The sequence below is a fragment of the Pristis pectinata genome, chromosome 5 (assembly GCF_009764475.1).
Source record: "Pristis pectinata isolate sPriPec2 chromosome 5, sPriPec2.1.pri, whole genome shotgun sequence".
In the NCBI taxonomy this organism is placed as follows: Eukaryota; Metazoa; Chordata; class Chondrichthyes; order Rhinopristiformes; family Pristidae; genus Pristis; species Pristis pectinata.
The window spans coordinates 34307764-34334954 of NC_067409.1; the positions used below are offsets into that span (position 1 = coordinate 34307764).

General features: G+C 41.6%; 1 protein-coding gene across 6 annotated transcripts in view; it reads right to left on the bottom strand.

Moving 5' to 3' along the window:
• Positions 1-27191, bottom strand: part of LOC127570364 (voltage-dependent L-type calcium channel subunit beta-2-like) — a 291296-nt gene that overhangs the window by 57007 nt on the left and 207098 nt on the right. For 4 of the 6 annotated variants that reach the window (XM_052015851.1, XM_052015854.1, XM_052015855.1 and 1 more), the window contains one exon: positions 16536-16655. In XM_052015851.1, coding sequence (XP_051871811.1) covers positions 16536-16655 — 120 coding nt within the window. Of the gene's footprint in view, positions 1-16535; positions 16656-17357; positions 17749-17801; positions 17846-27191 lie in introns of those variants that run through there. The other 2 variants (XM_052015856.1, XM_052015852.1) reach the window with 2 other exon arrangements.

A 27191-nucleotide genomic window follows, 5' to 3' on the forward strand; every position in this document is an offset into this window, starting at 1 on the left:
CTTCCAGTACTTCACCCATAACCAAGGATGATGAAAAAAAATCTCTGCCAGGGCCAGCAATTTCTTCTCTTGCTTCCCACAATGTCCTAGGGAACACTTGGTCAGCCCTGGGGATTTATCCACTTTTATGCACCTCAACACCACCAGCATCTCCTCTTTCGTAACGTCGATATGTTTCACTGTTCTCTTTCCCAAATTCCCTAGCTTCCATGACCTTCTCTACTGTAAATACAGATGAGAGTATTCAGTTAAGACCTCACAAACTCCAGTCTCACACATAGACCGCCACACCAATCCTTAAGAGGACCTATTCTCTCCCTAGTTGCCCTTTTGCTCTGAGTTGACTTGTCGACTACCACTGTGCAGTGTCTCTGAAAGAGCTAATGATGTCCAATTCTTTTACCTTTCCCCATTCCATTTTTTAATCTATTTATTAACTTTTCTTTTATTAGTCATTATGGACTCTGCTTCCACAATTTACTTATGATAAGGCATTTCATATCCTGACAATCATCTGTCTAACAAAAAAATCTGTTTTTTTTTTAAATTGCCACCTAGTCAGAAACTGAAGAACCAATGGAAATAGATTTTCCCCACTTCATCAAAGCACCTCAAGGTTTTGAAAACCACTTTAAGAACTTTTAACCTTGGCTGTTCAAATGACAAAAATGTTTCTCTTCCGAATATCCTCACATTTATTCAAGTCCATGCCTGCTGATATCTTAGCTGGTATGTTGTTCACTCTTTCCATAGCTTTGTTACACTGGAAGATGGGATGTCCAAAATTAAACAATATTCCAACTGTTGCCCATCCAATGATTTATTTCAGAACTTTTGCTTTTAAAATGTTATTCTCCCATCAAGGAATATCGCAAAAGTGTCCCTTTATCAAATAAAGCCTGCTTCTCAAGTTGTCCTTGCTTTTAAAGTTTTGTGTAATGTCAAATGTTAGTATTGTAGATAAATATACAAATCCAATTGGCTGACTTTAGGTGATTTTGGACTTATTAGTAGAATTATATGGCATAATATTCCAATCTATGTAAAATAGTGCATCATTTTCTACAAAGATGAGTCATCCTCTTACAATGACACATCGTGATTTGGGTGCATAATAGATTTAAGTGAAGAAGGTATTTAACGTGATGGATTTAAGTGATGAAAGATCAATGTCTTTAATCTGTAGTTAGTATATTGGAATTTTCAAAAGCCAAAGATAGATATAGTGTGATTTTGAAAGAAATATTATTTACCCCTGGCAATGGTACATTCAGCAGGGCATTAATCATACTGTAGATGTTCAATGCAAACTAGGAAGAAATGACCTTGTTCTGGCAAAATCAAAAGTTAAGGGAGAATGAAGTTTATGGGAAAGTTGTGTAAATAGCAAGTCCATTTTTTCTGCTCTTGCTCAGCTCCACTTTCCAATGGGATTTCCATTTGTCTCTTTTACCTTGAATCATGATTACGTTTAGTCACGATTTTGAAAAAGATTCCTCAGTTGAATGTAAAGAAATTCAACGTCGCCTTCAATACGCCAGGACAGCCTTTAGTTAATTGAGGAAAAAGATATTTTAATTGAGAGGTCAGACCTGGCACAAAAGTAATTGGGATGCAACAGGTGCTCCTGTTGTGGCCTCCTCTACATCGATGGGATGGACTCAAACTGGGCGACTGCTTCACCAAGCATCTCCGCCCCATCTGCCATGGTTGTCTGGATCTTCCGGTTGCCAGCCATTTTAATTCTCCTCCCCATTCCAACACCGACATGTCTGTCCTCGGCCACCTCCACTGCCAAGTTGAGGCTAAACGCAAACTATAGTAACGGCACCTCATATTCTGCCTGGGTAGTCTACAATCAGTAACGCTGAATTTGCCAATTTCTAGAAACTGCTCCCTCTATGTCCATTTTCTCTCTCCTCCTGATCCACCTGGCCCCTATCACCATGTCCCTTTCCCCTCCTCCGCCCTCTCCATCTGCCCGTCATGCACACACTGCTCCCACTGGCTCCCTTCCATTACTACTCCCACTCTGCCCTCCCTATCTCCCTCCCTTTACTCCATGCTTCACCTTCCTCTGCTACCAGATTCCATCATTTTCAGCTCTTTGTCACACGCCACCTCAGAACCCAGAAAACCTCGATCCCAAGCAGATGTCAGAGAAGAATAATAATTATGCAAATGGACAATATGGTCATTTCTTATTGCTGATGTCAGTACATTTGCAGTCTGCTTTCAGAGCAAATGAACAATCTATAGCTTGTCCTCTGACACAAAACCCATTGTTGGTACAATTGAGAAAACAATGCATTGCAACAGACCACTACTGATCAAAGAAAGCTGTGAAATTATTCCTGAAAGGCGAATCTCCATTTATCCCACAACTTCTGCTATGTAACACAGAAATATTACATTGGAGGTAACATTAGTCACCAAAATGAAGGATATCTGGTCTGGATCACTGGTTATTGATATTGAATGAGAACAATGAAAGACTTTATATTACAAATGGGCCAACATACCTTAGCACAGGAATAATGGGAAATTCAAAACATGAACTAAAACAAGCAGCTCTACAATATGTTATAAATAAGGCAGTATTGCCTGGAAATTATATTGCATAGCACCAAGTTTTTGTGGGCTATGAGGTTCATTTGAAAGGGCAATTAAGGGCAAGCCCAGAAATCACTTTTGGGATTTTTGTGAGAAAATCCATGGCCTAGAGAGTCCATGAGTCAGTCAAGCAGGAAGACTTCATAATGCTTTTGCTTCGATGTTACTCAAAGGACTTTTCTGAGCAGGACCCAGCGCAGCATTAGGAATACAGGGTAGTTCCTCCCTAAGTGACATTGGGCCCTCCCTAGCCTCTAGCTCCCAGCTCTCACCCACCTCAAAATGACCAATCTTCACTCAGCTTAGCTGCTCATCCGCATCAACCTGCTGACCCCCAATCCCTCAATTACACCTTCCATCCTCCCCCACCCCCACTCCAAAGGAAATGCTATGTCCAAAATGCATTACAGTTACATGCTAGGTTACTCCCACAACATCTCTTAAACCCACAGTTCTTGCACAAACAAGTTGGTCAGACACAACCTCCCCTTAAATCCACATTGACTGCCTCTGATGATCTGTCAATGTTTCAGGCCGAAACCCTGCGTCAGGACTGATGTAGGATTTCGACCTGGAACGTCAACAATTTCTTTCCTCCCATAGATGCTGCTCGACCTGCTGAGATCCTCCAGCAGATTATTTGTAGCTCCAGATTCCAGCATCTCGTGTCTCTGATGATCTATGCCTTTTTTTAAAACATACTGTCCCTTTGAATGATTCCAATAATTTATCTGCCATTGAAATTAAATTTAGTAGTCTGTAAATAGTCAGTTAATCCCTTGCCCCCTTTTTTAAACAAAATTCGCATTTATTTAATCCACTAGCACTGCTCATGTAGCCAGGGGGAGTGAAAATCTTTGATCAGAACCTCAACAATTTCCCCCTTTGCTTCTTTGAATAACCTGGGATTTAGCCACTTTCAAATGTGATGAAGTCCTTAACACTTCCTTTTTAATGTGTTTACCCATCTGATATTTCACACTCAGCTGTTTTAACTACAACATCAATGTTAACTCCCTCTTTTGTTTTTGTGAAGACAGCTACAAAAGTATTCATTAAAAACCTTACCCTCATCCTTCACCTCCACTGACAGGTTACTTTCCTGGTTCCTAATGGGTCCCTTTCTTCCCTTAGTTGCCCTCTTGGTCTTCAGAATCATGGAAAATTTACAACACGGGAGAACTATTGTGCCGATGCCTATACTTAAACATCTTTGATTTTATTTGTCAGCGTTTTTTCATGTCCTCTCTTCGCTTTCCTAATTTATATTTTAATTTCATGCCTACAATTTGGAAAATGCCTTTAATGAAGGAGAGGTTAGACAAAGTTGGGTTGTTTTCTCTGGAGCGGCAGAGGCTGAGGAAAGATCTGATAGAGGTTTATAAGACTATGAGAGGCATGGATAGAGAGCCGCTATCTTTTTCCAATGGCCGAAATGTCTAATACTAGAGGGCATACATTTAAGGTGAGAGGGGGTAAGTTCAAAAGGAGATGTGCAGGCAAATTTTTTTTTTACACAGAGAATGGTAGCTGCCTGGAATGCGCTGCCAGGGGTGGTAGTGGAGGCAAATACGATAGAGGTGTTTAAGAGGCTCTTAGATAGGCACATGAATGTGCTGAGAATGGAGGGATGTGGACATTGTGTAGGCAGAAGGGATTAGATTAGTTAGGTATTTAATTACTAGTTTAATTGGTTTGGCACAACATCACGGCTAAAGGGCCTGTTCCTGTGCTGTACTGTTCTATGTTCTAATTTCTATACTCCAAGGCTTTCTGTTCTATTAAGTTCTATTCTATTGAGCTTTCCCTTTCTTGCCTCCACATACCCTCCAAACACTGTCATCTGGGGACTCAAGATCTGGCAGCCCCACCTTTCCTTTATGGTAACATGCTTGCCTTGAACTTGTAATTTCTTCTTCCTTGTGTTCTTCAATATATTGATGAACTGTAAACAATATTACTTACAGACCGGTTAATGGAAACCTTGTTCAAAACAGATGCTGCAATATACTGGCACCGCCTAAATAGAGATATGGTCATAACAGCAGAGCGGCACAGGGGTGCCACAGGTAGTGCTGCTCCCTCACATCTCCAGTGACTGCATGGGTTTCCCCCAGATGCTGCAGTTTCCTCCCTTATCTCAAAGATGTACTGGTCGATAGGTTAATTGGCTGCTATAAATTAGCCCCAGTGTAGGTGGGACAATTAGGCTGGGCATGTGAAATAAGGTTGCCAAGAAATAAAGGAGGGGGAGGAGAATAGGGCTGATGGGATTGCTTTGAGAGCTGGCATTAACTTGATGGACTGAATGGTCTTCTTCTGCATTGTAAGGGAATATGAGAAGATTTAACTGTCCATTCTGCTATTCAATGGCATCATGATTGAGCTATATCCATATTGCCCCTTATCCCTTAACTGCCTTTGCTTAGCAAAATTTCAGTGTAATCATTAATAACTGACCTTGTGCCAAATGCAATTGTGACCGGGAGTTCCAAATTTCTGGCACTCACTTTGCTCCCCCAAAGCTTTGTTTTAACATTTAGACCACATCTCCCAGTACCAACTCCCAACCAGTTTTCTTTCCATCTACTGTATTGGTGCCCTTTACTGCTTCAAAAACATTGATCAAATCACTCCCTTAGTTAAATACTAGCAATCCAATCCTGGTTTGCCTAACCTCTCCTCATAATTAATTCCTTTGAGTCCAGTAGCATTTTGGTAAAGATGCACCGTCTGTGAGAAGATATACTTCCTTAGGTCTGGTTGCCAGAACAGTTCACAGTATTCCAGGTGTGTTCTACCACCTATTAAATCCAGTTCTCTGGATAGAAAGACCAGCATATGTCAAATTAAATGCTTCATTTAATACTTATACTGCAATATAGCAAAATGGTAACAAGTTCTTCTTGCTACAATTAAATGAGTTACACAGTGTACACAGTGTACACCCAGTTTTAATCTCTTCATGTTTAAAACTGCAGCATCTATTTCTGCTCTCCTGCCTTGTGATCCTGATAATGATTCCTGCTATGTACCTTACACAAGGAAACTTGGACATCACAAATGAAGGATGTGTGTGTGAAACAGGCAGGCAAAGTGTGACTGCTGCTAGTTTCACTGCTCTGCAAGGGAGCTTTCAGAAAGATGCTTCCATGTGGTACGAGGAAAGAACAACATTAGCAATATCTCTGAAGAGGCTGATGTCCTAACACTCTGCATGCAGGAGGGCACAATCTGTAAAATAGTGGTCAAGGGAGTAACACACAAAGCGCTGGAGGAACTCAGTGGGTCAGGCAGCATCTATGGATGTTTTGGGTCGAGACCCTTCATCTGGACTGAAAGAAAGAGGGGAGATAGCCAGTATAAAAAGGTGGCAGGAAGAGTGGAGCAAGAACTGACAGGTGATAGGGGGATCCAGGTGAGGGGGGAGGTGAGTGGCAGATGAGGAATGACGGAGAGTGGGAATCTCGTCAGAAGCCGGGACGTGATTTGTGGAAGTGACACAGGGCTGAAGGTGATGGAATCTGATAGGGCAGGAAGCTGGAGTATGCAATAAAGGGAGGGAGGTGGGGAAGGGAACAAGTGGGAGGAGTGTGTGGGTGATGGTCAGACATAGCGGGTGGGGGAGGGTAAAGAGATGGGACGATGGGGGCCAGGAGGATCAGGAGAGGAGAGAAAGGGGAAAAGGGTCATAAGAGCAGAGGGGGAGCAGTTACCGAAAGTTTGAGAATTCAATGTTCATGTCGCTAGGTCGAAGGCTGTCCAGATGGAATATGAGGCGTTGTTCCTCTAATTTGCATTTATCCTTGAATTGGCAGTAGACAAGGTCAAGGGAGCAAGCCAGATATGGAGAAGTGCAAAGGACATGCCACCTTCACTAAACTATATACAGTTTGGAAACTTACTCAGGAGTTTGCATACAGCAAGGATCTGAATCAACGTCAGGTGGTTTTAATCACGACATATGCAGCAGTATTACTTTCACAGTTCCTATTCCACTTTTGGTTCACACAAGTTCTAAATAAAAATGCTAATATATGTCTGAGAACAGCACTTACAGTTCCTGCCACATATTGCATTATACCCATTAATGCAAAACTTGGCAATAGAAACCAACTGTGCTACAAATATCAACTTCACACTTCAGCTTTGAACTAAACTGAAAGGCACATTACACTGTGCTCTTTCAACAAGTGGCGATCTACAAAACAGAGTCTGGAAGTTACTGTCAACAGTATTAATGGATGAGCGCTTGAAAATCCACGCAACATTCCTCTGCCTGTTATTTTATTGGTGGCATTAAACAATTTAAAATAAACAAGTGAACAGATTAAAAAAGCAGACAAAGAATTGTCTTTCAAATGTGCTGAAAGGTTGGTCAATACGGCCACAAATGGTAATTCCCAGCTTCAATGAATTCTACAATCCGATCATGCAACGTCTCATATTTTGCACTGTTTAAAATATTAAAAAAATGTTTAATGAAAATGCCTTTGCAGAGCTAAAAATATTGTGGGGAAATATTCAAACAGTTCGATTATTTTTTTGAATTCATTTTCCTTGAGAAACTGCCCAACAAGTCAGTGAATAACAAAGACTCTTAACTTGGACTGAATCGAATTAGGATAACACCAGAAATAATTAGCCCCAACATCCTGACTCTCAGCCACGCATCAGCTTTGACTCATTGACTGCACTGTCACCTCAGACAGAACTCCAAGGGCTCAGTCCTTTATACCAACAGTAGTTGTGGGTTCTGCCTTCCCAATAAAATATCAAACTGAGCTCTTAACTGCTTCCTGGTTGGATGATATCCTATCACAGTTTGAAAAAAGAGCAATGTTAGTTCTCTCACTGACCTGGCCAATACCAGGGTCACCAAAAAACGAATGAATTGCTCAGTTAGTTCATTGCTGTTAATGGGATAGTTCTAGACACATATTGGCTGCCACATTTCCTGGGTAATGACAGTGACTATACTTCAAAGATACTTTGGCTTTGAAACACTTTGGCTCCGAATGCTCTGTCATCACTTAAATAACCATAGTCAGTGGTGCAGCAGACAGAGCTGCTGCCTCACAGCTCCAGTGACCTGGGTTCGATCCTGACATCAGGTGATGTCTATGCGGAGTTTGCACAATCTCCCTGTGACTATAAGGGTTTCCCCTCAGGCACTCCAGTTTCCTCCTATATTCCAAATCCATGAATGATACATAGGTTAACTGGATATAGAAAATTACCTCTGCTGTAGACAGGTGGTAGGAGAATTAGGCTGGCGTTGACGAGCATGCAAGAGAGAATGGGTCATAAGGAAATCAGCGAGGGAATAGAACTGTTGAGTGTGCTCCGAGAGCTAGCAAAAATTCCATGTGCAAATGTCATCCTCTGTGTCATAAGGAAACATAATTGCAATTTCTCATATCCTGGTAGTGATGAACACACATTCATTGGCTTTACTTTCAAGTGAAATGAAACCCAAGTCAATCACATTGCAATTTCTGGAGTCTAGATGTTACAATGTAGTATGGGACCAAATTACATACATGTTAGTCTTCCAATGAACAGCAGCAGGTGACCCTGCTCCACGCCCAAAATACACAATTTCCAAACATGCAGAAATTAAAAACTTTCACCACAACATAATAAGTATGAAAAATCATTCAATAAATTGCAAAGAAAGCAATTTCCAAAGATATTTTGATGACAAATAAGAATTCAGGGTCCTAAAATGTTGGGAAGATCACTTCCGCACACTCAGCTAACTGCCAGAGGCCTGTATTTTTCTTAAAGGCGAGAGCCATTTATCCTAAAGTATGGCTAATATTTATATATTTAACTTCCAAAGCCTAGCATTGAAAAACCACTTTCCCTTCTGCATTGTAAAACAGCCCTCAGCCCCAACAATTTGAGAAGTGCCCTGACTGGGACCTTTGCATTTACTCACATAAAAACACTGATTACATAATCGGCATATTTTTAAAGCAGGAAACAATCTACTGAAACTATAAAAATTGCACTAGTAATCAGATGCTGTCACATCGTGAAGGCCGGTCATTTGGCTTTACGTATTCATAATGCTTCCTGTGAACTCAGCAGCAAGAGCAGGTTGGAGGAGTCATTTTGGTATCACGAAGTACAGCAGTGAGCTCCATCCAACTTTCCGACCTCTCCTAACCATAGAACAATACAGCACAATACAGGCCCTTCGGCCCGATTATTACACAGTGAGACAGCTAGAACAGCTCATCTGGCTCCTACACAAACTCAGGCAACCCCATGTCATTTTTCAATTAGGCGCTTTACAACTACCTGAGTTGAACGTCGAGTTCAATAATTTCAGATCATAATCCTTACTTCTGTCTGCTGGAACTGCACATGCTAATAATGTTTCTACTACCACAAATGACACCTCTCCTAATGCCCATCTTTGCTCCTTTATTGTCCTACTGTCACTATGTATGTATGTGTGTCCCACAGTTACATTTATTGCTGCAACTTTGATGTAAATATCTTGGCTACAGGAATGAGTACATTTCTTTGATTTGGGGATAGTTTCAGCATAAAGTTCTCCCAGATAAACTAGAGTAAGCTGGAATGAAGATTTTGGCTACATTGTCCCAGCATTAAACCCAGCCTTGAAAAGCACATGCCCATGGTTCAGGAATTCATGCTTGGTTTAAAACAAGTTCAGGGAATCAAGTAATCCTTCTTCTCCAGCAGAAACTGGGGTAGTTAAAATGGCCCAGACAACTTACCATCCCTCCCTTCCTACAGGTTGAAATACTAGCCTTCCTTAGATAAACACATTGGGTTTGGTGATGTCCTCAGGGAGGTTGCACAGTGCAAAAACTGCAATTTCCCTGTCAGGCCATCCTGACACGAAGAGGAACAAGGGTACAAAAGTAAGGAGATTTCTGGTTAACAGTCTACTTAGTGGTAGCATGAGTGCTCCAGGCCACAAAAGGAAACCTCGGCCCTCTCCAGACCAGGTTTCCTTCTCCCTCACCTAGCCACTAGCTTCTCATGACCTCTTGTCCCAATCATTTGTGTTCTGGGGTCCATTCCCCACCCCCGCCCCCAGGGCCTGGTGCTCTCAGCATCTTGCACCCATCCACTAGCTCGTGTCTTCACACTGGGGTTGGGCAATTGTAGAAAAGGTGCAGACATCAGTCTCCCCAGCCTCAGGTTCAGTTTGTCATGTACTTGACCCCCATCTGCACAACTCCTGGCCCCACTTAAAATCACACTTCACCATCCGATTTTTGCTAAGATAAGATATCTTTATTAGCCACATGTACATCAAAATACACAGTGAAATGCATCTTTTGCGTAGAGTGTTCTGGGGGCAGCCCGCAGTGTCGCTACATTTCCGGCGCCAACACAGCACGCCCACAACTTCCTAACCCATATGTCTTTGGAATGTGGGAGGAAACTGGAGCACCCGGAGCAAACCCACGTAGACACAGGGAGAACATACAAACTCCTTACAGACAGCAGCCAGAATTGAACCTAAGTCGCTGGCGCTGTAAAGCGTTACGCTAACTGCTATACTACCGTGCCTAATGCTGCTGCATTAAAAAAAGGCCATGTCCGTAAGTCTGTCTTTTCACATTTGCTGCTAGTTTCACATTTGTTCATGTGAGCGACATCTGAAGCATTTCAACATTCACACGATTGTGGGAGGCAAATTTCATACTTTATTTTAATGCCTGCTAATTTGGAACTGGACAAAAGGTAACAACTTGTCATTCCTTGCACTCGATACCCTGACAGTGAATGCCTATTATCTCACCAAAAACTATAAATACAGTCATTGTGTCATAGAATTGTACAGCACAGAAATGGGCCCTTCAACCCACCACGTCCATGCTGATGAGTTTTGCCCATCTACCCAATCCCATTTACACGTATTAGGACTGTATCTTTCTGTTTAAGTGTCTGTCTAAATGCCTCTTAAACATAGTAATTATTTCTGATTGCACCACCTCCTCTGGCAGCACATTCCAGATATCAACCACTCTGTGTAAAAATTTACCCTTCAGACCCCCCTTAAAACTCCTACCTCTCACTTTAAATCTATTCCTCCTTGTTTTTGATACTCCAACCAACAGTTAAAAAAACTTTTGACTATCTACACCTCTCTCTAATCTGTTTCTAGCACATGATAAGGAAAATATTTTTATTCTTTCCCATTTAAAAAAAAAATGTGACAACTTAATATTCTAGGGTAGCTTGGTTTATTTTCTGCAGAACCACAAAGATGGAGGATGAGGGAATGCTCAGAGGTCTTTAAAATTATGAGGACTCTTGGCAGAGCAGATGTAAAGATGATGTCTCACTTGTTGAGGGAGCAAAGCATGAAGCCATAATGAAATGATGGTCACTAATAAATCCAATAAGGGCATTCCGATTAGGCATTTTAGCCATAAATGGCTAGAATGGAACATGCTATCACAGGAAGTTAAAATGAATAGCATGGATGCATTTATGGCTATACAGAAGTGAGGAAGAAAGTAATATAAAGAATATACTCATAGGGTTAAATGAAATCAGGAGGGAGGAGATTTGAATGGGCCTCCGGTTAAGGCCTCTTTCTGCAAATGACGCATGTCCTGTTGATAAACTATGTCTGCACAGTTAAAAAAAAAAGTACATGTGATTCACTTCTGGATTGCTCACCCATTAACATCAGCCTGCATACCTAGAGTCTTTGATGTGCTTATGCATCATAGCAAAGCAAGCAATGTACTAACAAAGAATATGACAGTATTTAGAAGTCAAATTTCTAATGCAATTTGAACCTGTGACTTATGAAAACCTTGTATTACATAACAGAATTTTTAGATCTGACTTGTCAAAGAGCATACCTGTAGTCCATAACACCAACAACTCATTGGTCTGCTTCTTGACTCAATAGCCACCACTTCAAGATGGCCAGATGTTTAACAGCTATAGTAGTAGCTATAACCAGGGTTTGTCCTGCACCATTTAAGCCATGGCATTTTTAGTCCTCCAGCTTTTATCAAGTAATATTTTGACCAGGAACTAAAGAAAACATTTTAGTCAGGAGCACTGAAGACTGATGAGGATTAAGAATCCTAGCAGCAAATTCCCTTCAGTAGCCTGGAGGTGTGGACGTCAAACTTAGTGCTCACAGAGATCAGCCAATCTAGGAAATAGCAGTCACTAAACTCAAGACTTCCAAAGAGGTTGGCACATCACCACACAATGCATTTACCCAGCAAGGGCAATTAAAGTTCATTAAGTTTATTGCCAAAATAATTATCCTGCATAACCAGATAAGAAATACACTCATAAATACATTACGCAAAGTTCTCGGTCAAGCAGAGTGCAACAGCAATTAATTGTATTGCGGCAGTAATACTTTGGAGACTGAATTGGCTGCCACCTGTTGCAAAACTGAAGTAGAAATCAAGAAGTTTGATGGTCCCATTAGCCTCAGTAATAACATTCAAGCATCATCTGAATCCAAACTGGAGCTTGCCCAAAACAACCATTGTGCTGTATAATGCACAGAGTCAACAATCTTTGTTCTACTAAACGTTCTGCCAACTTTGCAGATTTAGCATCAAAGTATATTATAAAAATGTCTCAGTTTTCTCTGCTTCAAGTATATGACCAAATCAGGAATTTTAAAAGAATTCTTCAAATCTAAAGATCAGAGTATCCAAAAAATAAACATATAAATCACTTCATGAAAGCCAGTCACAGGGAGATCTGTAGCTTTAGGTAATATAAGAAACATTCTGCAGACATAATGTAAACACAATACTAATAAAGACAACAGTAAACTGCTGGAGAGAAACTGGTCAATTCAGTGAGTGGAAGGAAACCTGTAGCCTGTCCGGCCAAGGAGCAGAAAACTTTGGCTAGATTTTAAAATATCTGCACTTGGACAGGTATCAGCATTCAACTGAGAGATCAACACCACCCAGGAAAAAAAAACAAAGTGCTGTTTGGAAAGATCTCCTTGAAAGTGTCCAATTATAGAAGAATCTATGAACATCATTTCTATGAAAGCATTTCTTTTCTACTGAACAAATCAACTGGAGGTGATGGAAGTCTAATCAGAGGACTAATATGTCCCATTAAGGTAAGCTCAATACATGCCTGACCTGGCTCCATAAACAGCACATGTAACCAAAGGGATAGAAAAGTAATCCAGCAGCAAATGCAAATTGTCTAGTCTGAGGTTTTGAACTCTACTGGTTATTTTGACTGAACTCATCTAGTTTTAAACCTTGTAGATGATAGAGGTTTCAATGGGATAGGAGCTGAGTCTCCCAACCACTGTGTTTATCTGTCTGATCCAGTTACGCTACTACACAAGATGCTTATCAGAGTCATAGATCTATACAGAACGGAAACAGGTCCTTTGGCCCAACTCATCCATGCCGACCTGAGCTAGTCCCATTTGCCTGTGTTTGGCCCATATCCCTCTAAACATTTCCCATCCATATACCTGTCCAATTATCTTTTAAGCGTTGTAATTGTACCCACCTCTACCACTTTCTCTGGCAGCTTACTCCATATACCCATCACCCTCTGAGTGAAAAACTTGCCCCTCAGATCCCCTCTAAAATTAAACCTCTGCCCTCTATTTTTATACTCCACTACCCTGGGAAAAGGACTGTGACTATCTACCCCATCTATGCCCTTCCTGATTTTATAAACCTCTAATAAAGTCACCCCTCGGTCTCCTTCACTCTAAGGAAAACAACCCCGGTATATCAGGTCTCTCCCTATAACTCAAACCGTCCAGTAGCAACAACATCCTTGTGATTCTTTTCTGCACTCTCTCTAACTCAATTAAGTCCTTCCTATAGCAAGCAACTAGAACTGCACATTATACTCCAGGTGAGATCTTACCAATGTCTTGTACAGCTATTGTGAGAGGCATGGCAATAATAACAGCAAGGGATCATTATTCTATTTCTCATTTGATTACTAATGGAGTATTTGCCTTGCAAGCCACATTGAGTGCCACATGACTAAAGGGATAGAAAATTATTCCAGTGGCGATCGCAGTCTGCTCAGTCCTAGGTTTTGAACTTTGCCTGCTACTTTGCCTGAACCAATCTTGTACGTGCCATCCTAAGCCTGACTCACGCACCCTTGACCTGTTTCTTCATCAGATCTGTTCATGGAGCTGGCCACCATAATCAACAGAACATGATGCTGAACAGTTAATAAATAAAGCAAATGATGATTGGTTCTACCCAGAGCAACTTGTTAAAACAAATTAATTTTGGGGTGATATGAGAGAGGTGTTTCAAATAACCAAAAGGGTGAAAAAGGTAAACAGAAGCAGCTTGTTCTAGTTGTTGGGGATCCAGAACAAGGGGCCACAAATACAACATTCTATTGCTAAATATTGAATAGAAGGGTTGAAAATATGGGAATAACATTCCAATGTAAAATTGGGCAGCCAACAGTAGACTACAGAAATAAAAAAGTAAAAGAGGTTGATTTATCAGGGAATAGACAGGTTCCAGTACAAGGGGTTTCCACAAAGGCAAGAGAAAACTTAAAGTGTCCAGGGCATAATGCCTTAGATGAAGCTGGCTGCTTCTAGAGTTCCAACACTCGAGGGCAGGGTTTGAGGAAAGGAAATATGAAATTCAGCAAAAAAACCTACACTGTATCATCAGCATCTTGTAACACAGGAGATGGATTATACAGGTATGAATGCAATGGTCCAAAGGTCTCTTTCTGTGTTGAAAACCTCTGGCATTCTATGCTTAAAAGAAAAAGATAAACATGAAGGTTGCTTTCAACATCTCAGACAGGCAGAGTAAGCTTTTAAATGAACAAAGTCAACCAAACCTGATGCAAAGGAATTTTCAATATGTGATACAAGATAAATCCTTATTAACTGCAGCAGGAAATGAATAAGAATGACTCAGAATGTTAGAACGGGGTGATGCAAGGAGTAGAGGAATCCACAACTGGTGCACCGAAATAACTGCAGCCCAGAGACAAACTGCAAAATCAGGATATGTACAGACATGACCAAAGTAAATGAGTGGACACGCCCAATAGGTAGATGATGCTTTCAGATGAGGCCCTAGCCCACAAGTGGAGTAAATATAAGTAACATTGGATTTCACCTGCATTTTGACAGTTTCTTAATTTAAGAAAAAGCTGTACTGCATACAATTTTAACTATTAAACTTTTCTAAGTGAATAGATTATCACTTGGTATCTCTTAAATTAATATCTTCAGAGATATGTCCCAATATTCAGGAAGGTTTCCAATCAGCTATATTGCAACTGTATGATATTCTGGTGATATGAAGAGGTTCAACCAGATCACATGGGCTCTAAAGAACTTAAGTCTCGTCACTTCCTAGGAGTTAGAAAACAATCAAAAAACAGTTTTCCAATACATCCGAGACAACAGGATCTTTTTGGATACTATCTGGATAAAAATGGTGCAGTGGAAATAAAGATAGTTTCAAGAGACAAAGAACCAATATGACTCGACCATCTACCAATGTTTATAGAACACCAATTTCAAAAACTTGGACTTCTGAAGATTAATTTTCCTTAATATTGCACAGGCCCCTGCCCAAACAAATAGCCATATTAATTAGCTTTGATTTATGAACTTGACGAGTGTTTGCTGGTTTTTAAAGGCTAATGGTATCTCAATGTTACAATTAATGGCATTCTCAGTTAAACCATGTCACATATGCCCGTCAGCATTGGGTTGACCTATACTGGTGCTAAATCTATCATCACCTTGAATATAAAATTCCTCCAGCTCTATAGTACTTATAGAAAACTGCACTCATCTACTCCTGGACCCTTGTACATCTCAAGGTTGTATAATCCCAGATACAGGTCATGTTGCCTTTAGCTGTCTGGGTCCTAACCTCAGAAATTCTCCTTCTAAACCTCTCTTTCTTCACTTTTTACAGCCTAACACTTTGAGCAAACTTTTACTCATCTGTCCCATTATCTGAGATGCCTTGGATGCTTCATTTCATTACTATATAAATGCTAGATGGCTTTGTTACTCTAACTTGGTAAGGGTGACATTCAGATCATTAACCACTTCTCCAACCCTGAAGACTTTCAAGGACAAATGAATAACCCAACACAAACTGCCCAGCATGAAACACAGTTTCTGTCCAACTCTTCACAAATTGCTTCTTAGAAAAAAAAGTGTTAATGTCTAGAATATTCATCTACCAAATGATATTGCATTCCTGTGATAGAGGAAAAAATGTTCAAATATCAAAGACCGATGGTTACTCCTGCATCAAACATTATTGCAGGCTTGCTACATGAATATTACATGAGATTCATACATCTGGGGAATGCAGCAACCAAAAGATTGATAGTTTAAATACAAGACTCAGTTTCCAAAGTTCAATTTTGTACCTTTAAACGAAAACTTAAAATGATTAATCCTGTTTGCATCTAGACACCGGCTTTACTTTGAGTAGCAAAGAATTCCATTGTATTTGACCAACATTTCTCCCCTCTGTCAATACAATCAAAGTTAAAATAAAAGGCAATTTAGCTCAATGCTCTCTGATTGGTCTTGCTACACACAAATTGGCTGCTAAATTTGACCACATAACAGTGAGTGCATTTAATTGACCTCAAGTACTTCCCACATTTGAAGAAGTAGATTTAGATCCCTGAACACTAGCATTTAAAAGGAAAACAACATTCAATTTGACCAAAATATAAGGGAGATTAGAAATTCTCCCTAATAACTATTTGGGTATTTCTGCTTGCTTAGGTCAGTTTCCAGCAAGGGCTCTAATTTATTGATCCTCTGTATCCTAGCAACGAGCCTAACAAATAAAAACAATACTCTTGCAATAGAATCTGGCTACTGGATATACAATGCAATTATATGATTTAAACAAGCAATATTACACTACCTTTGCTTTCTCCAGCTGGGCTTGGGCTTGGCGCTCTGCTTCTCTCCGTACTGCCTCCCGGTCTTCCTCCAGAGATACATCTGATTCAGATGGACGGCTGGTATAGGAGTCCGCCGAACCCTGCAGGAGCACGAGAAGAATGTGACCTTTGTAGATGGCAAGTGCACTGCAGTTTGAAAGTCATTGCACTTACAGAGAACCTCCACAATGTAAAGCAAATCAATTATGAATGGTTTTATCAATTTAGGAATGAAGGAAAAATAAAATTTGCTGGAAATGCAGAGTTATCATGTTTCCATCTTATCTCTCCCCCTCCTGAGTTTACTTATGTCAGGCATTTCAACATACAATTTAATGCACACACATTTGGATGTAGTTATTTTGCAATGTAGTCACCTGAACAAACCGTTGCAAAATTACAAAAGCAATAAACAATGAATTAAAAATACATATAATGCATTGGCAGGAACAATGTTAAGCCCATAACATTACAAAAGTGCAACATCCTGACCCCAACTGCTGTTCTACTTTTTCCTTGTACAGTTCTGCATCATTTGATTTTTGCAAACAACTGCTAGTTTCCAATAGATTCAGGTCAAAGCTTTTCGCCTGCCACCTATTTGCTAAATTAGTTAAGTTGCCACAAATTCCTACCAGGCATAAGGAAAGGTCACTCAGACTCGATCAGAGCTCAACAAATTATTTTAACCATCAGTTACATAATATTAACTGGTGCTGGAAAAAGCCAGCTGTGCTTGCCAAGCACCATCCACTCCCCACACCATCCATTGCTGAAAAGAAATTAAAAAGGTTTATTCTTACACAGAGATCAGAATTCTTCAAACGTCCTCCTTTAGCTCGTTTCAGGATCCTTATCCAGGTGGCCTTCATTAGCCGGAGATCTCAGTTATTGTCCACAGTGGCTGTGACCAGCACTGATCCAAAAAAAAAAGCTGATTGCCGCTATGTGCTGCTCAATCAGCGCTGCTCTACTTTTAACCCATCTTGCCTGTATCCTTTCAAACCTGTTCCTTTCATTTTATCCCCTTCTCTCTCATTCTGTAATGAGTCATACGAGCAAGAAAACAAGACAGCTAGCTTATTTGAGAAATGAAGGTTAGGTGTTTTCCATAGTTGAAATCTTCAGTCACCACAATTCCCCTGGTACACCAAGATACCTCAGTTCCTCACACAAGCAGTACATGACAATAGAGAAAAAATATTGCAAGTGGCAATCTCTAAAAGTCAAATATGGAATTTATTTACGGATATTGTAGTGCAAAGTTCAATCCATCTCTCCAGGGAGACAGAGAAACTCGTCACATTAAGGAGCATGCTCAGTAGCTAAATCTTTACGCAGATGCTCGCATCATTCTGTGATGTTCACCTTCTGTCAAGCTGCCATCTGAAGTCTCAAGGGTAGAGTATGAAAATAGCAGGATCCTTGTAGAGCTGTAACATATGCAAGTCAACGGCTTCATTTTTTGTCATATACCTGTCACCACATGTATAAATCAATACTGCTAGCTTTCACTCTACTTTCAGAGATCTTTTAATCAAAAATGTCATATTTTCCTGTCACTGTGCCTAATTAACAAGGACAGGAACCAGCAATGTTAAAAAATACAAAGCTACAGTGGAAGCCAAGATGCTAGTCACATACAGATAATGAAAATTTAGCTGCACAAAAGCAGCTACATTGGCTGTAAGCGATAATCAAAAATGAAAACATTAACAAGACCTGCTGAAGTTTCTCTGATATCCCAAGGACATCAAAATCTGGTTGAATTTAATGATTTCTATTAATATCTGACTTCAACAGGATAATCAATCGTAATCTTCAACAGCTTTAACTTGAAGCATACACCATTATATGTTAGACACAAGCTGCTAGGAATAAAATCTGTTTTCCATTTTAGACATAGCATCCCACCCACAAGTGAGAAAACATCAATGCCCAAGAGACAGTGTTATCCCAACTGGCCCTTTTCAACATGAATACAATGTTCTGACTTTCAAAATGAGAAACATAACAACCTGCCATTGAATGCCAATCTATCTGGCCAGACAAAGCCAAATGTCTACAAATCTGTCAAAGGTAAAGTCAAAGTCAAGTTTATTGTCAAACGCTCAAGTACATTTATGCACAGATACAATGAAAAACTTACTCGCAGCAGCATTACAGGCACATAGCACCTGATACACAACATTCACAAGAAAAGCAAACACTAAACAGAAATTATATACACAATTTTTACAAGGAAGAACACAATGAAAACAAAAAAACAGTCCATTGTAGTGGAAAGTGGTTGTCGTGTTGCTAAGCTGAGGTAGTGATTAGGATTGTACAAGTTGGTTCAAGAACCAAATGGTTAAAGGCAAGTAGCTGTTCTTGAACCTGGTGGTGTGAGGTTTCAGGCTTCTGTACTTTCTGCCTGATGGCAGTTGCAAAAGATGGCATGTCCCAGATGGTGGGGATCTTTGATGCTGGAGATTGTATTGGAAGCAGCACCTCATGTAGATACTTCTGGTAGTGGGGAGGGATGTGCCCACATTGTACTGGGCTGAGTTCACTACTCACTGCAGCTTCTTATGTTCTTGCACACTTGAATTATCTACCAGACTATGATGGAAACATTCAGGATACTTTCAACAGTACATCTGTAGAAGTTTGTTAGAGTGTTTGATGACAAGCCAAACCCCCTTAACCTTCTAAGAAAGTGAAGACACTGCTACGTCTTCCTTGTGATTGCATGTGCTGGGTCCAGGACAGGTCATCCAATATGTTAATGTCCAGGAATTTAAAGTTGTTGACCCTCTTCACCACTGATCAAATGTAGACTGGCACACGTTTGCCCTCCTTCCCCTTCCTGAAGTCAACAATCAGTTCTTTAGTTTTACAGACACTGAGCAAGAGATTGTTGTTGCAGCAACACTCAACCAAGTATCCTATCTTGTTCTTGTACGCTGACTCATCACCACCTGTGATTTGTCCAATCAAAGTGGTGTCATCAGAGAATTTGTATATGGCATTGGAGCTGTGCTTAGCATGTGTGTATAGGGCGTAGAGCAGGGGGCTAAGCATGTAGCCTTGAGGTGCACCTGCGTTGATGATCAGCGCGGAGGAGATGTTGTCACCAATCCTCACTGATTGAGGTCTGCTGATGAGGAAGTCGAGGATCCAGTTGCAGAGGGAGGTACATTAACTGGGAAGTTTTGTAAGATCTGTATCTGCTACAGGGTTAATAATTCCTTCTCTATATTAGACTAATATCAATTAGTTTACCCTCATGTTTATTATTAATCTTCACATTCTATCTATTTACAATTCAGTTAGTATTTACATGTAGAGTCCTCTCCTCTAAATGCTTGGTAAATCAAATCAGCTGTACAGAAGCATATAAAAAGAACCTACTCAATAGCCATTCTGAAGTAACCAGTCAGGGGATTGGGAGCATGAGGATTCATTTTATGAAGTAAGCACACAGCAAAAATATAAAGCCTTTGTTTTATCTCAATCCTCCTCAGAATTGTTGTGCAAGTCAATGTGCAAAGAATCTAATTACCTATAGAGGACAACAGGAATTTTTTGCATCTCCCATATATCAGTGGCAACACTCCCAAATCTTGACTCATCTGTCTGATTAGCCATTTAAAAGCCAGTTTATACAATGAGCTTTCACTCAGAACATAAGGGTAAATGCTTCCCAGCTATCTTAAACTAGGAGTGCTGTTCCAAAACTCAGTGTCCCAACTCTGGACCAAACCAGACAAAGCTCCCTGGAGAAGGTTGCTTGATATTGCATCTAATTTCCCTACTCACTTATCTGAACATTTAAAAGATATCTAACTTTTCATGCATAATTTTGAACCTCTCTGTGTCTCTCCTTGAAGATTATGATTCAGCCTTCAGAGACTGACCTATGCCATAGGGAAGCCAATCAATGCAGGGCATTTCCAGAGCGACAATTCCTGCTTTCACACTGGTAAATGCCCCTGCAGTTGAAGTCGGTTTCTGGCTGGTAAATGCTCATCTTAAAATAAAACCTTTGAATTCTGGAGTCTCACTTGTGGAAAGGTCAAGAAAACAACTGTCAAAAATGAATGCTAAGCAACTCAAGCTCCAAATAATCAATGTACTACTTCAGTAATTGAAATGATATTTAATTAAAAGCAGACTATCTATAAAGTTGCCTAGCTCTTCTGCATAGTTTAACTAGCTCCCGAGGGTTTTCCATAAGCATTATCTAAAGATCACAACTTCCAGCATTTATTTCAAATATGTGTAAACGAGTCATTTACGTACTGGGTAAATTAAATAAATAAAAGATAGTTCTCCATTTCTAAGTTTATTTTTTTTAGTAATCTGATGATTAAAGGTGGCTATTCTACTGTCTGGTCATTTGTCCAACTATTCAAATGTGTTCCATCTCAAAATCTTGCATCTAGACAAGATTACAACAACTAAATCCAACAATACTCAAGATATCAACACCATCCAGGAAAAGGCAACTCACTTGATTGATATCCCCTCTGTCACAATAAACATTCATTCCCTCTAACGCTGGTTCACAGTAGCTGCAGTATGTACCATCTACAAAATACACTGCAGTTACTTACTTAGTTCACTCCACAGCACCCCCCAAACTTACAACCTCTACCATCAAAAAAAAAGCCCTTCAGGTACATGAGAACACCACCACATGTAGCCTCCTCTCCAAGTCGTACACCATCATGATTTGGAAAGATATTGTCACTCCATCATTGCTGGGGCCACATTGTGGAACTCCCTCTCAAAAAGCACTGTGGAAGAATTTTCATCAGAAAGACAGCAGTAATACAACTAGGTACAAGCAATAGATGCTAGCCTTGGCAGCAATGCCCACACAGTGCATAATGAAAAGAAAGAAATATCTGCAGCTTATGTGCTAACCAGTGTCAACAAGTTTGCAGATGATACCACCGTTGTAAGCCGTATCTCAAACAGCGATGAGTTGGAGTACAGGAAGGAGATAGAGAGCTTAGTGGAATGGTGTCATGACAACAACCTTTCCCTCAATGTCAACAAAAGACCTGGTCATTGACTTCAGGAAAGGGGGCTTAATACATGCACCTGTCTACATTAATGGTGCTGAGGTCGAAAGGGTTGAGAGCTTCAAGTTCCTGGGAGTGAACATCACCAACAGCCTGTCCTGGTCAAATCACATAGATGCCACGGCCAAGAAAGCTCACCAGTGCCTCTACTTCCTCAGGAGGCTAAAGAAATTTGGTTTGTCCCCTTTGACTCTCACCAACTTTTACCGACGCACCATAGAAAGCATCCTATCTGGATGCATCACGGCTTGGTACGGCAACTGCTCTGCCCAGGACCGCAAGAAGCTGCAGAGAGTTGTGGACACAGCCCAGCGCATCACGGACACCGGCCTCCCCTCCTTGGACTCTGTCTTTACCTCTCGTTGTCTTGGTGTAGCAGCCAACATAATCAAAGACCCCACCCACCCGGGACATTCTCTCTTCTCTCCTCTTCCATCGGGTAGAAGAAACAGGAGCCTGAGGGCACGTACCACCAGACTTAAGGACAGCTTCTACCCCACTGTGATAAGACTATTGAACGGTTCCTTTATACAATGAGATGGACTATGACCTCATGATCTACCTTGTTATGACCTTGCACCTTATTGCACTGCACTTTCTCTGTAGCTGTGACACTTTACTCTGTACTGTTATTGTTTTTACCTGTACTACATCAATGCGCTTTGTACCAACTCAATGTAACTGCACTGTGTAATGAATTGACCTGTACGATCAGCTTGCAAGACAAGCTTTTCACTGTGCCTCAGTACAAGTGACAATAATAAGCCAATACCAATATAAGCGTTGCTCACATTTTGGATTTTCAGCTAACTTAGAAAGTGCAAAATATTACGAAAATATTACTGCATTAGCATAATACAAAATTCCTGTTCTATTCAACACCAAGTATGGAAGCTGCATCCCTGCTTTCTTATGTGCATGAAACTGCTGGGACGTACACTTAGTGAAAGCCAGGTTGAAGGTAATTGGCCAGAAATAATTCAAGGACTGCTTTCATGCACTGAAGTGCAGTGTGGTAGATCCAAGCCAGTTTGAAGGGCCAGAGGCTAAAATATCCCACTGTTGCAATGCTTAGACCCCGATAGTACAAATGTTTCCTTCCTGGTTGCAGTGAGTGGAGATGACGGAGAATGTATGGAGCCTACTGGGGTGGTGGGGGAGGTGGAGAAGATTGGGGTGGGCAGAGAATCTTGGGGTGGGTTGGAGGAGAGAATTGTCAAGGAGATGATGAGGCTTGATATCAAAGTGGGGTGAAGAGAACCATGGAGTCACAGGGAGATAGAGCACCAGAACAGGTGTTCGGTGTCCACACCAACCAAGACCCACCCTTTTACACTAATCCTATATTAATTACTTTTTGATTCTCACATTCCCATCAACTCCTGCCAGATTCCACCACTCAACCTACACACTAGGGGTGATTTATAGCAACCAGTTGAACTATCAATCAGCACTTCTTTGGGATATGAGAGAAAACTTGAGCACCTGGAGGAAACCACACGGTCACAGGGAGAACCTATGAACTCCACACAGTGCAGTGATGATCACAGCCTTCACATAACAGGATGATCTGTCCTGGGCCTAGCACATAGATGCTATCACAAAGGAGGCACGCCAACTTCTTTACTTTCTCAGAGGGTTAAGGAGGTTTGGCATGTCACCAAAGACTAACAAACTACTACAGATGTACTGCTGAAAGTACCCTGACTGCTTGCATTATGGTCTAGTACGACAATTTGAATGCGCATAAATGCAAGAAGCTGCAGAGAGTAGTGGACTCAGCTCAATACATCACAGGCATATCCCTCTCCACCATCAGTAGCATCTACAGGAGAAACTGCCCTCAAAGATCCCTACCATCTGGACCATGCAGCTACCATTGGGCAGGAAGTTGAGAAGCCTGAAGTCCCCACACCACTAGGTTCACAAACAACTACTTCCCTTCAACCATTCAATTCTTGAACCAACCTGCACAAACCTAGTCACTACCTCCGTATAGCAACACTATGACGATTTTGCACTACAATGAGCTGTTTTGTTCTAATTGTGCTCTTTCTTGTAATAATTTATGTTTAACTTATGTTTTGCTTGTGAATGTTGTGTCTCTAATGCTATGTGCCTGTGATGCTGTTGCAAGTTAAGTTTTTCATTATACCTGTGCATACATGTACTTGTGCATATGGCAATAAACTCAATGACTTGAATTGACTTGATCCTGGAAATTGATCACATGGCATTGTTTATTTTAGAAAGGCAGCATTAAAAATAGACTTGCTACTGCACAAGAGGTAATAAATACCATTCCTGAGCTGTTCCATACCACTACAAACATTCAAGATGCAAGAGACTACAGATGCTGGAATCTGGAGCAAAATGTAAACTGCTGGAGGAACTCAGCAGATCAGGCAACATCTGTGGAGGGAAATGAACAGTCAGTGTTAGTTTATTATTATCACTTGTACCAAGGTACACTGAAAAACTTGTCTTGCAAACCGATCATACAGGTCAATTCATTACACAGTCAGTGTTAGTTTATTATTATCACTTGTACCAAGGTACACTGAAAAACTTGTCTTGCAAACCGATCATACAGGTCAATTCATTACACAGTGCAGTTACATTGAGTTAGTACAGAGTGCATTGATGTAGTACAGGTAAGAACAATAACAGTACGGAGTAAAGTATCACCGCTACAGAGAAAGTGCAGTGCAATAAGGTGCAAGGTCACAACAAGGTAGATCGTGAGGTCATAGTCCATCTCATTGTATAAAGGAACCATTCAATAGTCTTATCACAGTGGGGTAGAAGCTGTCCTTAAGTCTGGTGGTACATGCCCTCAGGCTCCTGTATCTTCTACCTGATGGAAGAGAGAATGTCCTGGGTGGGTGGGGTCTTTGATTATGCTGGCTGCTACACCAAGACAACGAGAGGTAAAGACAGAGTCCAAGGAGGGGAGGCTAGTGTCCGTGATGCGCTGGGCTGTGTCCACAACTCTCTGCAGTTCCTTGCAGTCCTGGGCAGAGCAGTTGCCATACCAAGCCGTGATACATCCAGAAATGTCTTGCTGCTTGTTGGTGAGTTCTGGCAATGAGGTATTCTGCTAGATGATTTGGACTGTCTGTTTGGGGAACCATCCCACCGGATCCATTGTGTCTCTGTGCCTGCAGGACGTTCCAGGCTGAGCACTGTCTGACGGACTTATGGTCAAAGGTGTTTCTCTGGAAGAACTTTTCCACGAAGGACAGGTAGTGTGGCAATATCCAGCTGACCGGGACACTGCAAGGTAAAGGGGCCAGGCCCATCCTTCAGAATACTAGGGACAGATAGAACCTCAGCACATAGTGACACTCGGTGGTTATATATTTCGGTTCTACGCACTGCTTGATGCAGCCATGCACAATGGTGGGCAAGAGGATGAGGGCGATGATTGGCTACGCTTTTGTCCCCATTGTCCATGGACATATCATGACACATTCCATCCTAGAATCCTTGATGAGCCAGAAGATGGCTCAGATGACTGCCAGGGGGTACGGGCCTCACCTGGGCCAAGTTCAGCAGCACCAAGAGCATCTCGCTCCCGAGGACCAGGTTCTCGCTAGTATTTGAGAGGGAGCACCGCTCCCACAGTCCCAATTTCCTTTAACCTTGCCTTTCCACTCCAGCCAACACTTGTTACACTCCTCAGCCCCTCCAAACCAGATCCCCAGCACCTTCAGGTAGTCGGACTTGACAGTGAAGGGAACAGTGGACTGCTCGGGCCAGGTACTGAAGAGCATGGCTTCGCTCTTCCTGTGGTTGACTCTGGACCCCTGAGGTCAACTCAAACTGGTCACAGATGCTGATCAATCTGTGAACTGGCCTTGAATCCTAGAAGATGGAAATTATGTCAATGTACAGAAAGGCTTTGATCTGTATGCCCCCACTGCTTGGGATCATTGCCCCTCTTATGCATGCGTTCTTCCTGATGGATTCAGCAAAGGGTTCTATGCAGAACACAAACAAGACAGGAGAGAGAGGACAACCATGCCTCACTCCAGAAATCTCAATAATTTGGCATACGGGTGACGTTTCCAGTTTTTCCTTTAAACTAACCCAGTTGAGCCAATTGATGTCACTCTGTGACCACCCTGTGTCTGTGGTATTGTACCCCACATGCCAAGTACCCAATCACTAGACACAATCCAGTTTTAAATAAAGTTCACTTGCTTAGCCCATATTAATGTTGTGCTGTGGGAGGCTCCCATAAGATATTCAATGTTTTTTTTAATTTATTTATTTTTCAGGACCTGGGCATCATTGGAAGGGCCACCATTTATTGATGTACATGTGAAGTCTTTACGATGTCACAGTTGAAACAGGTAATGCAAATAGAACGGAGCCACAAGAGACTGGAGTGTGGAGCAACAAACAAACTGCTGGAGGAACTTAATGGGTGGAGCAGCATTTATGAAGGGGAAAGGGATGGTTAATGCTTCGGGTCAAGACCCTGCATCAGGTATGGGAGTCTGGGGGTCGGGGGGGGGGGGGGGGGGGGGGGGGGGGGGGGGTGGTGAGTGGTATGGGAAAGACATTGGAAGTAGATCGGGAAACACACGAGGTAAGGGTTACTTAGAAATGGAAAACCCATTGGAGACACAAGAGATTGCAGATGCTGGAATCCTGCTAGACGTTGAAACAATCAAGTTGCCGGAAGGACTCAGCAGGTCAGTCAGCATCTGCGGAGGGAGATGGACGGTCAACGTTTCTGGTCGAGACCCCCTCATCTGGTCTGAGAGATAGAGGGGAGAAAGCCGGCATAACGAACTGGCAAGTGAAAGGTGGATCCAGATGACAGGCAGATGGAGAATGGAAGAGTGGCAGAGACTGGGAGGTGACAAAGGGCTGCAGACACTGGAATCTGATAGGAAAGGAAGGTGGGGCATGGGAATCAAATAAGGGAGTCGGGGTGGGCAGATGGGAAGGAGCGGAGGAAGGGGACCCAGTGGGAAGAGTGTGTGGGTGATGGGAGTGAGTGGAGGAAGGGGAGAAAAACAGAGTGATTTGGGGCTGGGGTGGGTGTAGGAAGAACTGGGTGGATCAGGAAGAGAGAGAAGAGGGACAGAGGGGGAGGTTTACCTGAAACAGGCAAATAGAATGCCTGGGATTTATAACCTGAGTCAGATTCACAGGAGTAGAAATGGAATCTGCACGTATTTTACGGCAGCAAAGCCAGGATAATGAGGAGCAGAGTCAGGATCAACATTCTCTATCCAACGGGCAGCTGGGAAGTTGTTTGCCAAGACAAAGGATCAAGCCATTTATGCATTCCTGTAAACCACCTATAAAATGGAACGAGATATCTCATTTATCTAAACCATTTTAGGACCCCTTTACCAAAATTTAGTGAAGTGGATGTGCATGTTAATGAGGCTTGAGGCCTAATTTAAGGTTGACCTTGGGCCTTACTGCTCAGGGCAGCATTCCATTCATGCTCTTCACACTGGGAAAAGTTAGCATGGTTACTTGGATAAAAATCAAGGGGCCTGCAGCAATGATCCAGAGAAATTAATTCAAATCCCACCA